Source organism: Alexandromys fortis, unplaced genomic scaffold, assembly GCF_014885135.2.
Source record: "Alexandromys fortis isolate MF-2015 unplaced genomic scaffold, M_Fortis_MF-2015_v1.1 scaffold_38, whole genome shotgun sequence".
In the NCBI taxonomy this organism is placed as follows: domain Eukaryota; kingdom Metazoa; phylum Chordata; class Mammalia; order Rodentia; family Cricetidae; genus Alexandromys; species Alexandromys fortis.
Window position 1 is genome coordinate 12992409 of NW_026067916.1, and position 13506 is coordinate 13005914.

General features: G+C 44.7%; 1 protein-coding gene across 1 annotated transcript in view; it reads right to left on the reverse strand.

Annotated features, from left to right (window-relative positions):
* Reln (reelin) overlaps positions 1–10984 on the reverse strand; it is a 420580-nt gene extending 409596 nt beyond the window's left edge. Inside the window, exon 1 of the mRNA XM_050139698.1 lies at positions 10494–10984. Coding sequence (XP_049995655.1) covers positions 10494–10719 — 226 coding nt within the window. The 5' untranslated portion in view covers positions 10720–10984. The remainder of the gene's footprint in view (positions 1–10493) is intronic.
* Between the last annotated feature and the right edge of the window lie 2522 nt (positions 10985–13506).

The window sequence follows — 13506 nt, forward strand, 5'->3', positions numbered from 1 at the left end:
CGAGGGTTGTGATATACAGCTGGAAAGCTTTAGAGGGGGTGTCAGACAATGACTGGGGGTACTATGTACCTCCAGAGAGCAAGCTGACATTTGGAGAGTTGGGGAGACTCCAGAAGGAACCCGTGAAGGGACATCATGACAGAGAGGCACAAGAAGCTCTGGGCAGACACCCAAGTGCAGACAGTAAGTCACAGTAACAAACAGTAGGCAGAGGACTTGTTTGGAGTTAACAGTGTGTGGATCACACTTAAAGCACCAGGAGAGATGACATCCCTGGGGAAATGGGCAGATAAAAAGAGAAAGCAGAAAAGAGACTCCTGGTCCCTTGACACTGCAGCCAGGTAAGTGACATCTAAGAAGTCCATTGAGAAAGTGTCAGGAAAAGGGGGTGATCCACAGTGACAAGTTCTGCTTTGGTCCTAAGACAAGCCTATTGACATTTACAAGTTAATAAAGAGCTGGGTTTCTGACAGGGATACTGAAGGCAGAGCCATGTGCATGCTCATTGCCTTTAGGCTCCTCTGACTTGAGAGCAAGACCCCTGGTGGTCTGGCGAAGAACAGTCAGAGGGAGAAAGAAGACCTGCTCCTGCAGGAAGACAGGCAATCTGAACTGAACAGTCAACATTCAAGCGACCCCAACATTGCCATAAAACTGTTAAAAGCAGATGCATTTTCTTTAAGCTAGATCCATATGTGTGACAAAAGGACACCTCTGCCCTGCCCCTAGGGAGGCTTCTGTCATTTGTGGTCTGAGGCATTTGAATGTAAAAAGCTGGAGAAGACCCACACCACCTGTGAGAAGTCTGCCTGCTGCCCTGGAGCCATCAGCAACACTCCCTATCTGATCTTTGAGATAATATCATGATTTCCCAGAGCAGCCTTTACATTTTTCCTTTGAAACACCATCTACCTTCTATTTGTTAGTTTTAATTCACAGTAGCCATAGTTGGTCTCGGCTTCTGACAGAACAATCCTTTCCTCCCTGGTAACTGATAAAAGTCGCAAAGTTTTAAGTGAGGCTAATTTCACAAGGAAAAAATTAGAGATATTACTATATTGACAAATAGATGCTTAATACTACAGCCTGTACATTCTGATAGAAACTCTTTCATTCACGGTCTTCTTTAATCTTAAATTAGCCAAAAATAATGCAGGCTCTTTCTGAGGATTTTGTTTTCTGGTGAAGGTGAAGGGTGTTTGTTTTGTGAAGAAGGGTCGTTTTGCAGGCCAACAACCAAGCTTGGGGCCTACCCAGCTACAAAAGTGTACTGCCACTAAGCTACAGTCTCCACTGTTGACATGTTTTCAACTCCATGGCATATATACAATATATTACCCGTTATGGTATGCCTTGGAATGACTGGTTATCTGGGGTAGGATAAGCAGGGAAGGGCAGAACTAAGCTGGGCAGATCAACTCTAGGGCCACTGAGTATTTTAATTATGGGAAGAGTTTGCTGTCAACCATGCTTTTATTTTGTTTTAACAGATACAGAGGACAACCCTCTGGGTACTCATTAGTGAAGCCAATTTGGAATGTTTCGTTTACTGTAGCTTCCTATATGTTTAAAATACAACAAAGTATCTGTCTGAGAGCGTGCCAACAGTCTGGAAAAAGCCAGTCTTGTTTGAAGGGAAAATTCTAAAGATGTTAACCCTGAAATAGGTCAGAGCTCCTGATAAGCTGCATTGTGACTTCCTTCTCCACCTCCCAGGAAGTGCATGGATTGACCTACTGAGCTTCAGCTCAACACAAGGAAACACAGCCTAGTTTGTCAGCCTTGAGAAAAGCCGCCACTACACAGAACACTTCCAGGCTTGATGGCTTTTTAATAAAGGCTATTACAGAGCTGTTGGAGTTGAATGAGGGAAATTTTTCTCTCCTAGGGAACACAGGAATGAACCCCAGGTCCCCTGATGACCTGTGTGTTTTACAAGAGAAACCCCAAAACAGAACCAGCCCTTTACCCTTTGACTTGACTTATAAAAATACTGGATCTCAATCCAAGCCTGATGTCAAACCTTGGGATAAACTGCTAGCAGTGATGAGCAGGACATTTGCTTACTGTTGGACATCTGATTTTGGTCACCAGACTCAGAGCTTTGTGCTCCTCCCACACTCCCCCAACCACAATCCAAGAGTTTGGAGCTGAGCTTTGCCTTTATGTCAGGAGGTGAACTTTCGGAGGCAAGGTTAAAGAGAATCGTGAATGAAAAATCACTACAAAGTTACATACACGACAAATGTTGTCGCGCTATTTATCCATCACTCTGTGATCTGGACTCTTAATGAAAGCTTGTCACTGCAGAACCCCGACATGTAGCACGCCACTCAGTCTGTTACAGACGGGGACACAACACAACTTCCTAAAGAAATGAATATATCACAAATTTCAGCCAATATCCCCTTCAATGACTGTCTCTATCTAAACTTTTAATCTTCTTTAGATATTCAGATCCTATTCATGAGGCAAAATAAGAAATAATCCTACTTAGTAAAAAAGCCTTACTAAAATTCACATTTTCAAAGTGTTAAAAATGAGTTTAAACAAAGATCAAACTGTTTTGTGCTTTCTATCAGCACGTTTGGAAGGCACCAACCAAAGGTTACCTCTTTGGGGTCACATAGACCAGTGGACATCTTCCCTTGTGCTTTATCAGAAGGCAATTTCTGCCCAGCCTGTTTAACAAGGAGAACAGTTCTCTGCTTGGAATTGCAATCTTTATTTACTAACTCTATTCAAGTAACAAACCTTGGTTTCCAATTCTTTGTTTTCTCTTTCTTGAAATGATCATTACTTCTGCTGTTTTTCTTTTGATAAAATAAACATTTTTAAAATTGAACACATAAAGGTATAGGTTCTGGGGCAGAATAGGACTAAAAACTAAAACTACCAATAACAGCATTTTAGTCATACACACTTACTCCTCGGGGACTCAATTTCTTCCCTCAGAAAAGGGATGCATACATATCTACTTCAAGATGCTATGGTAAAATTACATGAATTAATATGCATTAGGCATTCATATGTGTGCCTGGCACATATTAACCATTACTGTTATTATTAGTGTTTATAATATATTATTAGTTATATTATACATTTCAAATTATAAGTTCTGATATTATTAGTATTATTATCAATTTTTCAAAAGTTTCTTGAGTTTGTCATTTGTTCTTCCAGAAAATATCAGTGCCTGGAGTGGGAATGGAAACTCATTTTTCTTTTTTAAATATTTATTTTTAATTGTGTATATGTGTATCTGTCTTGGGTGGGTATATGCACACAAGTCATGCAGAGACCAGAAGTGTGCTATCCCCTGGAGCTGGGGTTGCATTCAGTTTTGAGCAGTTAAGATTTAAGTGATAAAATGTGAACTCCAGTACCCTGAAAGCACAATACGCTTCAGTCCTTCAATCCTTTTTTTCCTTTTTTCCAGGAACTGAGAACCAACTAATTTCCTTATAGTTCCTATCACAACCAGTGGACACAACATAGATCCTGTTTTGCAGGATGAAAATGCAGGAAGTGTTTATGCAGGAAAAGGAAGTGTGAAAAGAACTGGACCTTATCATAGGATATTTCAGCATTCACAACAAAGGTGCCTGGCTGAATGGGATACGGCACGTTCCTGAAGGTAGGGCAGGGACGGCTGTTTCCTCTGTCACTATGGAACAAGCTAGAGAAATGACAGGCTTGGATTGGGTCCTAGAGACGGAGCCATCCATAACAAACAAGGTTAAAGTTGGGGCAGAGCTCACTGTGTTTTCAACGTCAACAGGATTTACATATGGTGACACTGCACTTTAGAGAGAGGGATGCCAGGAAATAGAGCTCAGCAAAAGAAACCAACAATATAAACTGGTGGTATATAAGAAATCCCAGAAGTTGAAGGTCAAGGAGAGGTTACGTTCCCAAATCATAAGTGACGTTCACATGAGATGTCCTGTCTTTGAAATGCACAGATGCAGCATATTTAAGGGATATTCTGAAAGCGTTTTTGTTCCATGCTATCAAAATCGGTAGCTTTCAATTCTGATTCAGCAGAATTACATATTTAAATTATCTTACCTCAGATTATAAAAAAGAATGTGATAAAATACATTAAACTGATGTCTTTATCCCTATCCTTCCTAGATTACCACCAAGCCACATACACATTTATAGAGAGTTATTAAAGCTACTAAAAAGGATAATTCAGCAATAGTAGGGTTTGAGTGAGAAATGGCTAAACCATCTAAAGGTTTTGGTTGGACCATAGCTATGCTACTAGTTCCCTTATAATTGTAGGAAAGTCGTATATTAATTTGGGATAGGTAGCACTTTCTCATTATACATATTTGACTTTTGTGACTACTTTTAATTTGCTCAATCTAGAATTTCCCTCAAGGGACGTCACACACATTGGCAAAACAAAAGTGGTCAGGCGTGGGTGAACTCTGATCAGCACATGCTGTCTTTATCTCATGGAAGGTAGTCCTGGCAAAACTGCTATCAGTCGTACCTACTGTGTGTCAGGATCTCACTACGCTTTTAAAAAGACTGCAGCTCTGAAATATGACTGGACTTGTTCCTAAATCAGAAACGGGGTGGGGCTGGGGTATGAGCGGGCACTAGGGTGCCTGTTCTCTCAGACTCTGCAGGTTGACTAGAGTGAGGAGAGCAGTGACCCAGAATTAAATAACTATAGGCTTGCAAACGCTGAAAGATTTTTTTTTTTTTTTTGGTTTTGTTTGCTTGTTTTGTTTGATTTTCGAAGCAGGGTTTTTCTGGGTAACAGTTCTGGCTGTCCTGGAACTCACTCTATAGACCACGCTGGCCTTGAACTCAGAGATTCACCTGCCTCTGCCTCTCTGAATGCTGAAATTAAAGGCCTGTGCGCCAGCACTGCCCAGTGTCTGAAAGATTTTACAGTGTAAGAGGGAGCCACTTTTCTACTGGGAATAAATAACCTATCGTTAAAAATATAATTTTTATAAACCTATAATTAAAAATCATGCCATAATGAAGAAGCGAACATCATAAAATAGAAAATTTGATATTCTAACGTAGTGTTATATAAACCTAGTACCCACTTCAGTTATTGCAAATAGGCAATGACTACAAGATGCAAAGTCGCGACATCTTCCACACTATACTTAGAGCATGCTAAAGGAGCAGTCACAACGGGAAATCTGAAGGGACAAAAGCCAAAGGAAATTTCTTTAAAAGTTATGAAGGAGAAAAAAGAAAGAAGAAACAACAACAACAAAAGGCTACATATTTTTTCTCCAAAATCATGCAGAATCTTTATTTTTTTAACATTTTATTATTAATTGGGTATCTGTGTGTGGGTGTGTGCAGGTGCTTCCAGACGCCAGGGTGTCAGAGCTCCCTGGAGCTGGAGCTCCTGGAGGTTGTGAGTCCTTTGATGTGGATGCTGGGAACTGAACTCAGGCTTTGCCAGAACAATCTGGATCATAACTGCTGAGCAGGACCCACGCACAGATACATAATTAATTATAAAATGTTAAAAAAAAATCAATCCCAATTTCTGAAAATGTGTTATACAACTTTTTTTGCTTAAAATGGATGAGACTGAAATTATATTTTGATTTGGTTACTTCATTAATCAGGTGATGATAGATTAATTTTCCATTAAAATTAAAATTAAATTAAAATTTAGATAAATTTATTTCCCGTGTCAGTGCTGTGTAAGCCTTTTCTCTCTGCTCAAAGTGATCTTACCATATTCAGTTTTGATGCACCCCTCTTTCTTCTCCTGAGTATACAGAAGCCCAATTTTTCTTCTTCTACAAGACATAGGAAAATTTATAAATGTTTCGAATTAAATGTTCACAAGATACTGGCCACTCAGTTTATGATTTTCAGATGTGAGGCTTCTCTGAAGGAAAGCACTGTACCTCAGCATACTTGGGAAGACATAATGAGTATGATTAATTATAATTAATAATTACTCAAAGTAGTAGCATTATAAATTATCAGGATAAAATTGTAGTCTAATGTGGAATCGTTCCTAAGTAATTAATAAGGCTCACAGACCATCCTATGAAGTCAACCCAAGAATGCGAAAAAAAAATTAAAAATCACTTTTAAATGTTTTCTTTTAACTAAACCAGTAAATGAAAACTTGGAAGTCCACTAAAAGAAACTTTTACGGGAGTAAGGCAGTTCATGACTATAGAGGCACAACTATATCTTATTTAACATCCGAATGAAATAGTAATTCAACATAAGCATTCACAAAACAAAGGGTATTATTCTACGTAAATAATTTCTAGTACTGTGGTGCCATGAATGAACTCAAGTTCTGCCCAAATGAGACGATTTAGAGTATAATTCCAAACACCTGGGTTTTTTTTTAAGTTTAAGATTAGAATTAAAACGCACAAAATATAAATGACACAAAGCAAGATTTATACGATTTCAAGAAATTCTGAACTACATCAACAAACTGTGTGGAATAAATTGTGGAGGCTAAGATAAAATACATCGCAAGTGAGGCGGAAGGCTTTAAGATGCCCAGTCTTCACAGACACATGCGCACAGCACACAGGTGCATTTCTCTTAGAAACTGCACGTGATCAGGGAGTCTAACCGTTCAAACATGCTGACTCCAGACCCTTAAGAACTAACAAGGAAAAATAGCCACACACCAACCAAGAGCAGTTACATTAGCAACCACAACTGCTTTTATTCAAATAATAAAACCATTCCCTTAAAAGGAATTAAGCCTGGGTTTTGTTTCCAAAATATGCACCTAACAAAGATTGCAGTTCTGTATCTGAAGGGTACACTTTCTTTGAAGAGAAATTTTCACATAGCAACCATTGATTGCAGGGCACATATACCCACAAAAGTGGTAACTTTAATCATCACACCTGAGTACCCTTAATACCGCATCCTGATTATACCTTTTAAAGTGAATGCTCGGGTTGACCACTATGGAATTGATTCTCTTGCCTTCCCTACAATATCACTTGTGGAAAATGATGGAGGGGAGATGCGGAATCAGAAAACCACTAATAATGTTGCTGGGTGGAGAAAATGCAGTAAAATCCTCCCTTTCCATCCCTCGGCTTCTCATGTCACCAATTCCATCCTATACCGGTAAGTTCTTGTTGTTTTTCCTTCAGCCAGTGTTTCTGAGCCTGTTCCTCACAGATAATGAAATACTTCCTCTGCTTTATGCTACCATAATAGCAGGGGTTCCCGTCCATTTGCATAGCCCCGTAAACGGCCTTCTGAATGCTGAGGCATGGGGAAAGGATTGGCTCTGCTGGGTGCTGCTCTATCAGAATGCCTGGCCTCTTCTTCCCAGTGGTGGCTGAGTAGCCTCAGTTAGATGGTGGGCAGGTTCTTATTTGACATGAATTCACAGGTGTCTAAAAGGCTATTTGTCTCAAAGCGTGTTGTCTACTTCCCCAGGGGTTTTAGATGTTTCAAGCAGAAATAAAAAAAAAATTATCTTTCTGAAGTCTTGAGTAAAACTGGGAGAAGGTAACAGTCCCAATTCTCTATACACTGACTAGACCACAGGAAGAACAGTTACAGACACATGGTAATTATGTACCCAAGGGTGGGTCTGAGGGAGAGGTATGGTGTGGGGGGTGGGGGAGCAGGGCACAGACCTCAGCTGAACCTTCACACATCTCACAGAACTGAGCTGGTCCCTAGAAGAGACAGAGTACCGCTGGGCGTGGCATGGGCAAGACATGGCCACAAGGCTGGGCCACCTAGGCTCCCCTTTCCTTTTCTGGTTGTTTGCAAATTTCTACAGGAAAAAAAAAAAATCACAGATTTGAAGTCTGGAAATCCACTGGGAAACTGGTCCTATTTTTAGACTCTGACTCCCCCAAAAATAAATTCTTTGAAAACAAAAGCGTTCTAACTAATGCTGAGACCTCTCTAATCCAACGTGAAGTGTGTGCTACCTTTTTGCTGAACCGTGCGTTGTGGTGTATTCGTGAGAAGACAGCACGGTTTGTCGGGACTAACAATGCCATCGAGAGAATTTACAAATAGATAGAAGAGACTGAATGCCACCTATGTATATGAGAGGGGACCATTAAATGAGCTGCCACTCTTCAAAGAGACAGCCTGACAGTTTTGCTACGGGCTTCAACTTCTTCAGCACTGTATTACTGCCTTTGTTTCACCCAAGATTTCCAACAGAAATCTTTAAATAAATGTGTTTCATACAAGAATACATAATTTGGGACCACTTGTGTGACTCCGTCACACAGCCCAAGCCTCTGAGCACAGCTGGCCTCTCCATTACTGGTGTGTGATGGGTGCTATTCCAGACATCAGCTGTCTTAATGCAGTCTTTAGGGGCTAAACACTCAACTACCAGCAATCCACCCAAACGCCATTCATCCAAATCGCTCATCTCGGTGGAAATCCAAGACAAATGCGGTTTCTTCCTGGTGTGAGAGCTGCATTTAGAAGATTCAGAAGGCTAGAAAGAAATTCTCAAACCAGTATTTTATAGAGTTCTTCACATAAGAAGGCTCTTTGGCTAAATAACCTTCTGCCTCCAACATGCATTAAAATGAGCCAACCACAGACATAGTATGCCTTCCCGTGGTGAGTCACACCTTACAGATGCTATACTTTATCATTTAAAATACATATATAAGGATTACTTCTGTATTAAGCATTTCTCCTACCTGTAGAGCATTTTATAGGAAAAAACACTTAGAAGGCCTGGAGTTACACAGCTAGTACCCAATTCTAAAACTCTGATACCACATTCAATAGGGATTTAAAATGACATTATTTCCTATAATATTTTGGCCTTTCAAGTTACAGAATAAAATCTCCCCCCCCCTTTTTGGTGGCATAAAAGAGCTACTGGGGGCCTGTTCCATACAATGCTCAATTTTAAGTGACCCATTCACCCCTTCCAGGTTTAGTGGCAGGATCACAGTCAATCTCGGGTTCATCTGCTAACTTTATAGCAAAAACAAAAGCTGCAGATGGAATATTCTTATTTATTCTTGACTGGTTCTGTCTGAAGGGTCTGTGTTGTCATCCGAGACTCCCATCACAGTTTGAGAGGCCACTTTTAGGCCAGCCTTCATTCCCTGACCTACCACACGCTCAGCTAACAGGCTAGCTAGCATCACTGCTAAGGGTCACACCAAATGACAACAGTCCCAGTCAGTCTGTGTGTCAGGTCTCGGTTGTCATTCTACTGGCTGTTCCTCCCATTTCAAAGCTTTCCCTGACCCTAGGAAAATCACCAGATAATTCTCCGAAGGGGAGCGCATACAAGTAAACCATTTTATTGCAGAGACTAGTTACAGAGATTAATTTTCTAAAACTAATTATGAAATCCCACAGACAAGGCAGTCGCCGCACCACAAGGAAGTTGCTAAAACGGTGTTTGAGAAGTCCAGCATGAACGTGTGCAGACCGCGTGTTCTAGGAGCAGGTAGGCAGGTGTTGCTGAAACAAAAAACTCGTGTGTTCTTGTAATTTTTCACATACAGATCTAGGTGAAATGCCAGCCGCTCATGAATCTCCTTCCGCTATGCCGACACCTGTAACCTTTTAGAGACAGCACCTGTGGACGGCATCACTCAGCAATAGTTTCTATCATTATTTAAGAGGTCACAGTGTGCATACAGAAAGTAAACTATTACACATCTCCACACATTCCCACTTGACTTAAAAATATATGCAGTACATTAAATTGCTCTTCTTGTTGCGAAATTTTATTTTTTTAAGTAATGGCTAACCTCGTTGAAGGACTGCATAATGATCCCTTTGGGGCAGGGATCCGCTTTTGGTGAGTGGCAGGCAGCCTCTACCAGAGAATTAAAGCTGCGCAGATACATTAGTAAGCATGGCCAGGACAATACTGAGAACATAGCAACCACAAAGCTAGTAGTACGAAGGGAATGAGAGAAATCACCAATTACTGATATTTTAAACGACACTTTAAAAGAATAAAAGGCTGGAACAGCCGCTCTGTTTCTTGAGGACTGCCCGACCGACACTCAGTAGATCGCGAGGGATTCCTGGCTGCAGGGCAGCGGGAACTTTTGAGCTGGTGGGCAGCATTGGGAGCCACCGACCAGAGCGCTGCAAACTGTGGGCAGCTAGCCTGGAAAGCCTGACAACCCCAGCGCCACCTGGGGACCCACCAGCGGGGACCCAGAACTGGACAAAGTCTGTTATCCAAGTACTGGAGTTAAGAAAACAAGATGCGCAGGTTCGGCAGCTGCAGGAACCAGGACTGAGGGGGAAAGACAGCAGCGGCCAGGGCCTGACTGGCTTGTCACACAAGCGCCAGTTCATTCGAGATGTGTTAGGGACTGTGGAAATCCCAACTCAAGACTCCTTTCTCCACTAAGTTCTCTCCACCCCGCTGTGGTAGGAGGTTGTCCCGGTCCCCTGTCTCGCTAGCCCCTGGGAAGAAGGAAGAGGATGGAAAAGAGACGTTCGCGGGCCACCGTGGCGCATAGGGATGCCGTGGTACCTACCATGGTATTCCTGTCCCGGTACGTAGTAGGTGGGGTTGCCCGCAATGTGCAGGGAAATGAGCACCTCGCCCTGCTCCCCATCCCCTTCCAGCTCCCCGTGGTGGGTGCACAGGAAAAAGAAGGGCGAGAAGCGCGGGTAGTAGCCGGTGGCCGCGCGCGCCCTCAATGTCGCCAGCAGCAGCGTGGCCAGGACCAGGGTCCGCGGCGCCCAGCAGCTGCGCTCCATGCCGCCGCGCTCCGTGCCGCCGCGCGCCCCGCGCGCTCTCTCATTCAGTTTTGGAGCCACGCGCGGGGAAGGCGAGCCGGCCGCGGGCTCGAGCCGAGCGGCTCCGGGCAACCGAGCCCGCGGGGGGAAGTTGGCGGGAGACCGCAGCTCCCGAAGTTACTTTGGGCCGCAGGAGCGAGACAGGAGCGCGGGGCCGGAGCCACGGGCGCGGAGAGCGGTGTCCTCCGCCTCAGAGCGCCGCCGCCTGTGTGTGCGCGACGCCCCTCGGCCGGGCCTGGGAAAGCGCCCGCCCCCTCCACACCTTCTTAAAGCCCCGGGCGCCACCCCCCTTCCCCCCGCCGTCGACACACGTGTCCCAGCCGCGCCCCCGCCCCCACGCCCGTCCCCGCCCCTCGGGCTCCGCTGGCACCTCTGCCTGGCGCCCGGCGCGTACGCGTCCCCAGCCCACGTCCCGCTCGGTCCAGAAGGGCAGGGCTGCCCTGTCGCTGCAAAGCGACAAGCCACCACGGACCGACAGGCAGACGGGTTTGCCTGGGGAGGCGAAGCCCGGGGCCCGGAGCTGCTCCTTCTACTAGGTTGCGCGGGGAAGCCGAGGGCGGCGGGGACTGCGCGGTTCTTTGTCTGCACTGACTGCTCCCCGCGCCTCTCGAGGCTCGCAGCCCCGCAGCCCCCGCGGCCGGCACTTGCCCCGGTGGTCCGCCCGCGAGTGGCCCAGAACCCCGACGGTGCCCCGCGCGCCCTTTCCAGCCGGGCCTCCCAGCCCCACCGCTGCCCCTGCCCAGGTCCTTCCTCATCCGCAGCCAGGCTGAAAGGGAGGTTGGATGTCAATGGGATTAACCACCTGGAGTGGTGCGAGGCCAGATTGTCAGGCTGCTCGGCCTTGGGGACCCGACAAGCGCGCTTAGCCAGACCCTGCCTTAATGCTTTGCTACAGGATTCCTAGGGCCGAGATGGGGGTAATAAATTTTAAGTGCGAGTTTATTTCTTTACATGTCATGTATGACCACTGCCTCTCGGGTGGGGGAGGGAAAGGCATGCAGAGGAGTGGCTGGCAGCCGCGATGAAGCGGGTGGTAATGAGCTGTCGCACGCAGGACTGCGGCGGCAGCGACGTGAAATCATCCAGAAGCACGTTTTTAACGGAGCAGGGCTGACAGGAGCCCTGCGGCATCCAGAAACGGGAGAGCTGGGCTGCCAGGTTTTTAATGCATTTCTCCACCGTCCCAGACTCACCATCCAGCCTGGATAAGCAAGTCTGCCTGTAAAATAAACTCCGGAAACTGTAATACCGGAAAGGGTAGTCAAGCCTGAGTTGGGGATAGGGTGTAAAAAGACAGGTTTTTTTCTTCCTCTTATGCAAGCATACTTTCGGCAGATAGAAAGGGTCTAACTATTGCTCTCCAATAGTTCAAATCCCCTGGAAATTTATAACCTCACACACACACTCACACACGCAACTAATAATAATTTTATAATGGAGCTCTGTTCCATGCATACTACGGGCTGTAGAGCCTTAGCCTAACATAATCCCACCTCCACCACTCCACCATTTCACAAGGGAGAAATCAAAATTGTTGATAGTTTGTCCCAAGTCAGGCGAAAAGCTGACGCCAAAGGCTCCTTCTGGCCTGCCACCGTCTAAAACCTCAGCCGGAGAAGAAACTGCAGCCACCAAGGTTTGAGGCCCCTCTCTGAGAAAACTTCTTCCTCCCACCTACATCAGGTGGTTATAGCTGCAGCCGCCATTAAGGTCGCGCTTACACACAGTAGCTGTCTAAATGAAAGTTTGAATTCTTCAGTCGTATTATCACATTTTAAGTGACCCACAGGATAGTAGGTATTGAGTGAGTGCTTACGTGTGAACTACCAGATAGTGCTGCCACGTGCAGAAGAGAAAAGCAAATGTTGAGCCCAGTCATTCAACTACATTTGCCGAATGCCTCCTATACACCAAAGTGCTAGACGTGTTCCCCAGAGCAGCAGACAAAGTTGGGTGCCAGACCACAAGAAACTCTCAATCCAGTCTTGGAAGAGAGGGTAGATGAGAACAGAAGACAAGATTACTTCTGATGGGCAAATGCTACAAAGAAGCAAAACAGGAATGCAGAGTTTAGTTTATAGGGCAAAGAAGGTTGCTTTCCACTGAGTTGTCAAAAGACGCTTTTCTGAAAGCGGAGGGGAAACTGGAACCTTTTCATGTGGAAGAGTGTGTGAACGTGGGGGAAGAACATGAGACCCGGAAACCACAGTCCAAAGGCCTTGAAGCAGCGCTGCGCTTGGACAGGCCAGGCTCAGGAAAAGCAGCGAGAAACAGGAAGGGTGATGTGGGCTGAAGCAGCAGATCAGAGAACCCAGTGATGGGGAGCACCTAGTGACTGGGGCCACGGGTAGTGTGACCAAAGTGTAGCAAAAGACAGAATGCTGAACGCCAAAAGAGTTAGCAAGGGTTTTGACTTCTCGCCAGTGTTTATATTCAAAAGTAACTGATTTTTAATCTAATTTACAGCACGGTTTCTAACATACTGTAAAAGCACATGACTCGTTCATTAGTTCAACACACGATAATCGAAAAACTGTGGTATGTAAAACCCTTTGCTAGGCTGGGGGAAATGCAGTTCCTGCCTTGCTGAAGTTACCTTTCAAGCGGGAGAGACAGATACCAATTACTGCTATCAATTATGGAATCACAACACTGATATATGCTCTTGGGAAGCAAAAAGAGACAGAAAGGAAGAGGACAGCTTTGCCTTTCCTGAGGAAGGAACTGACTGACATTAAGATCTCCAAG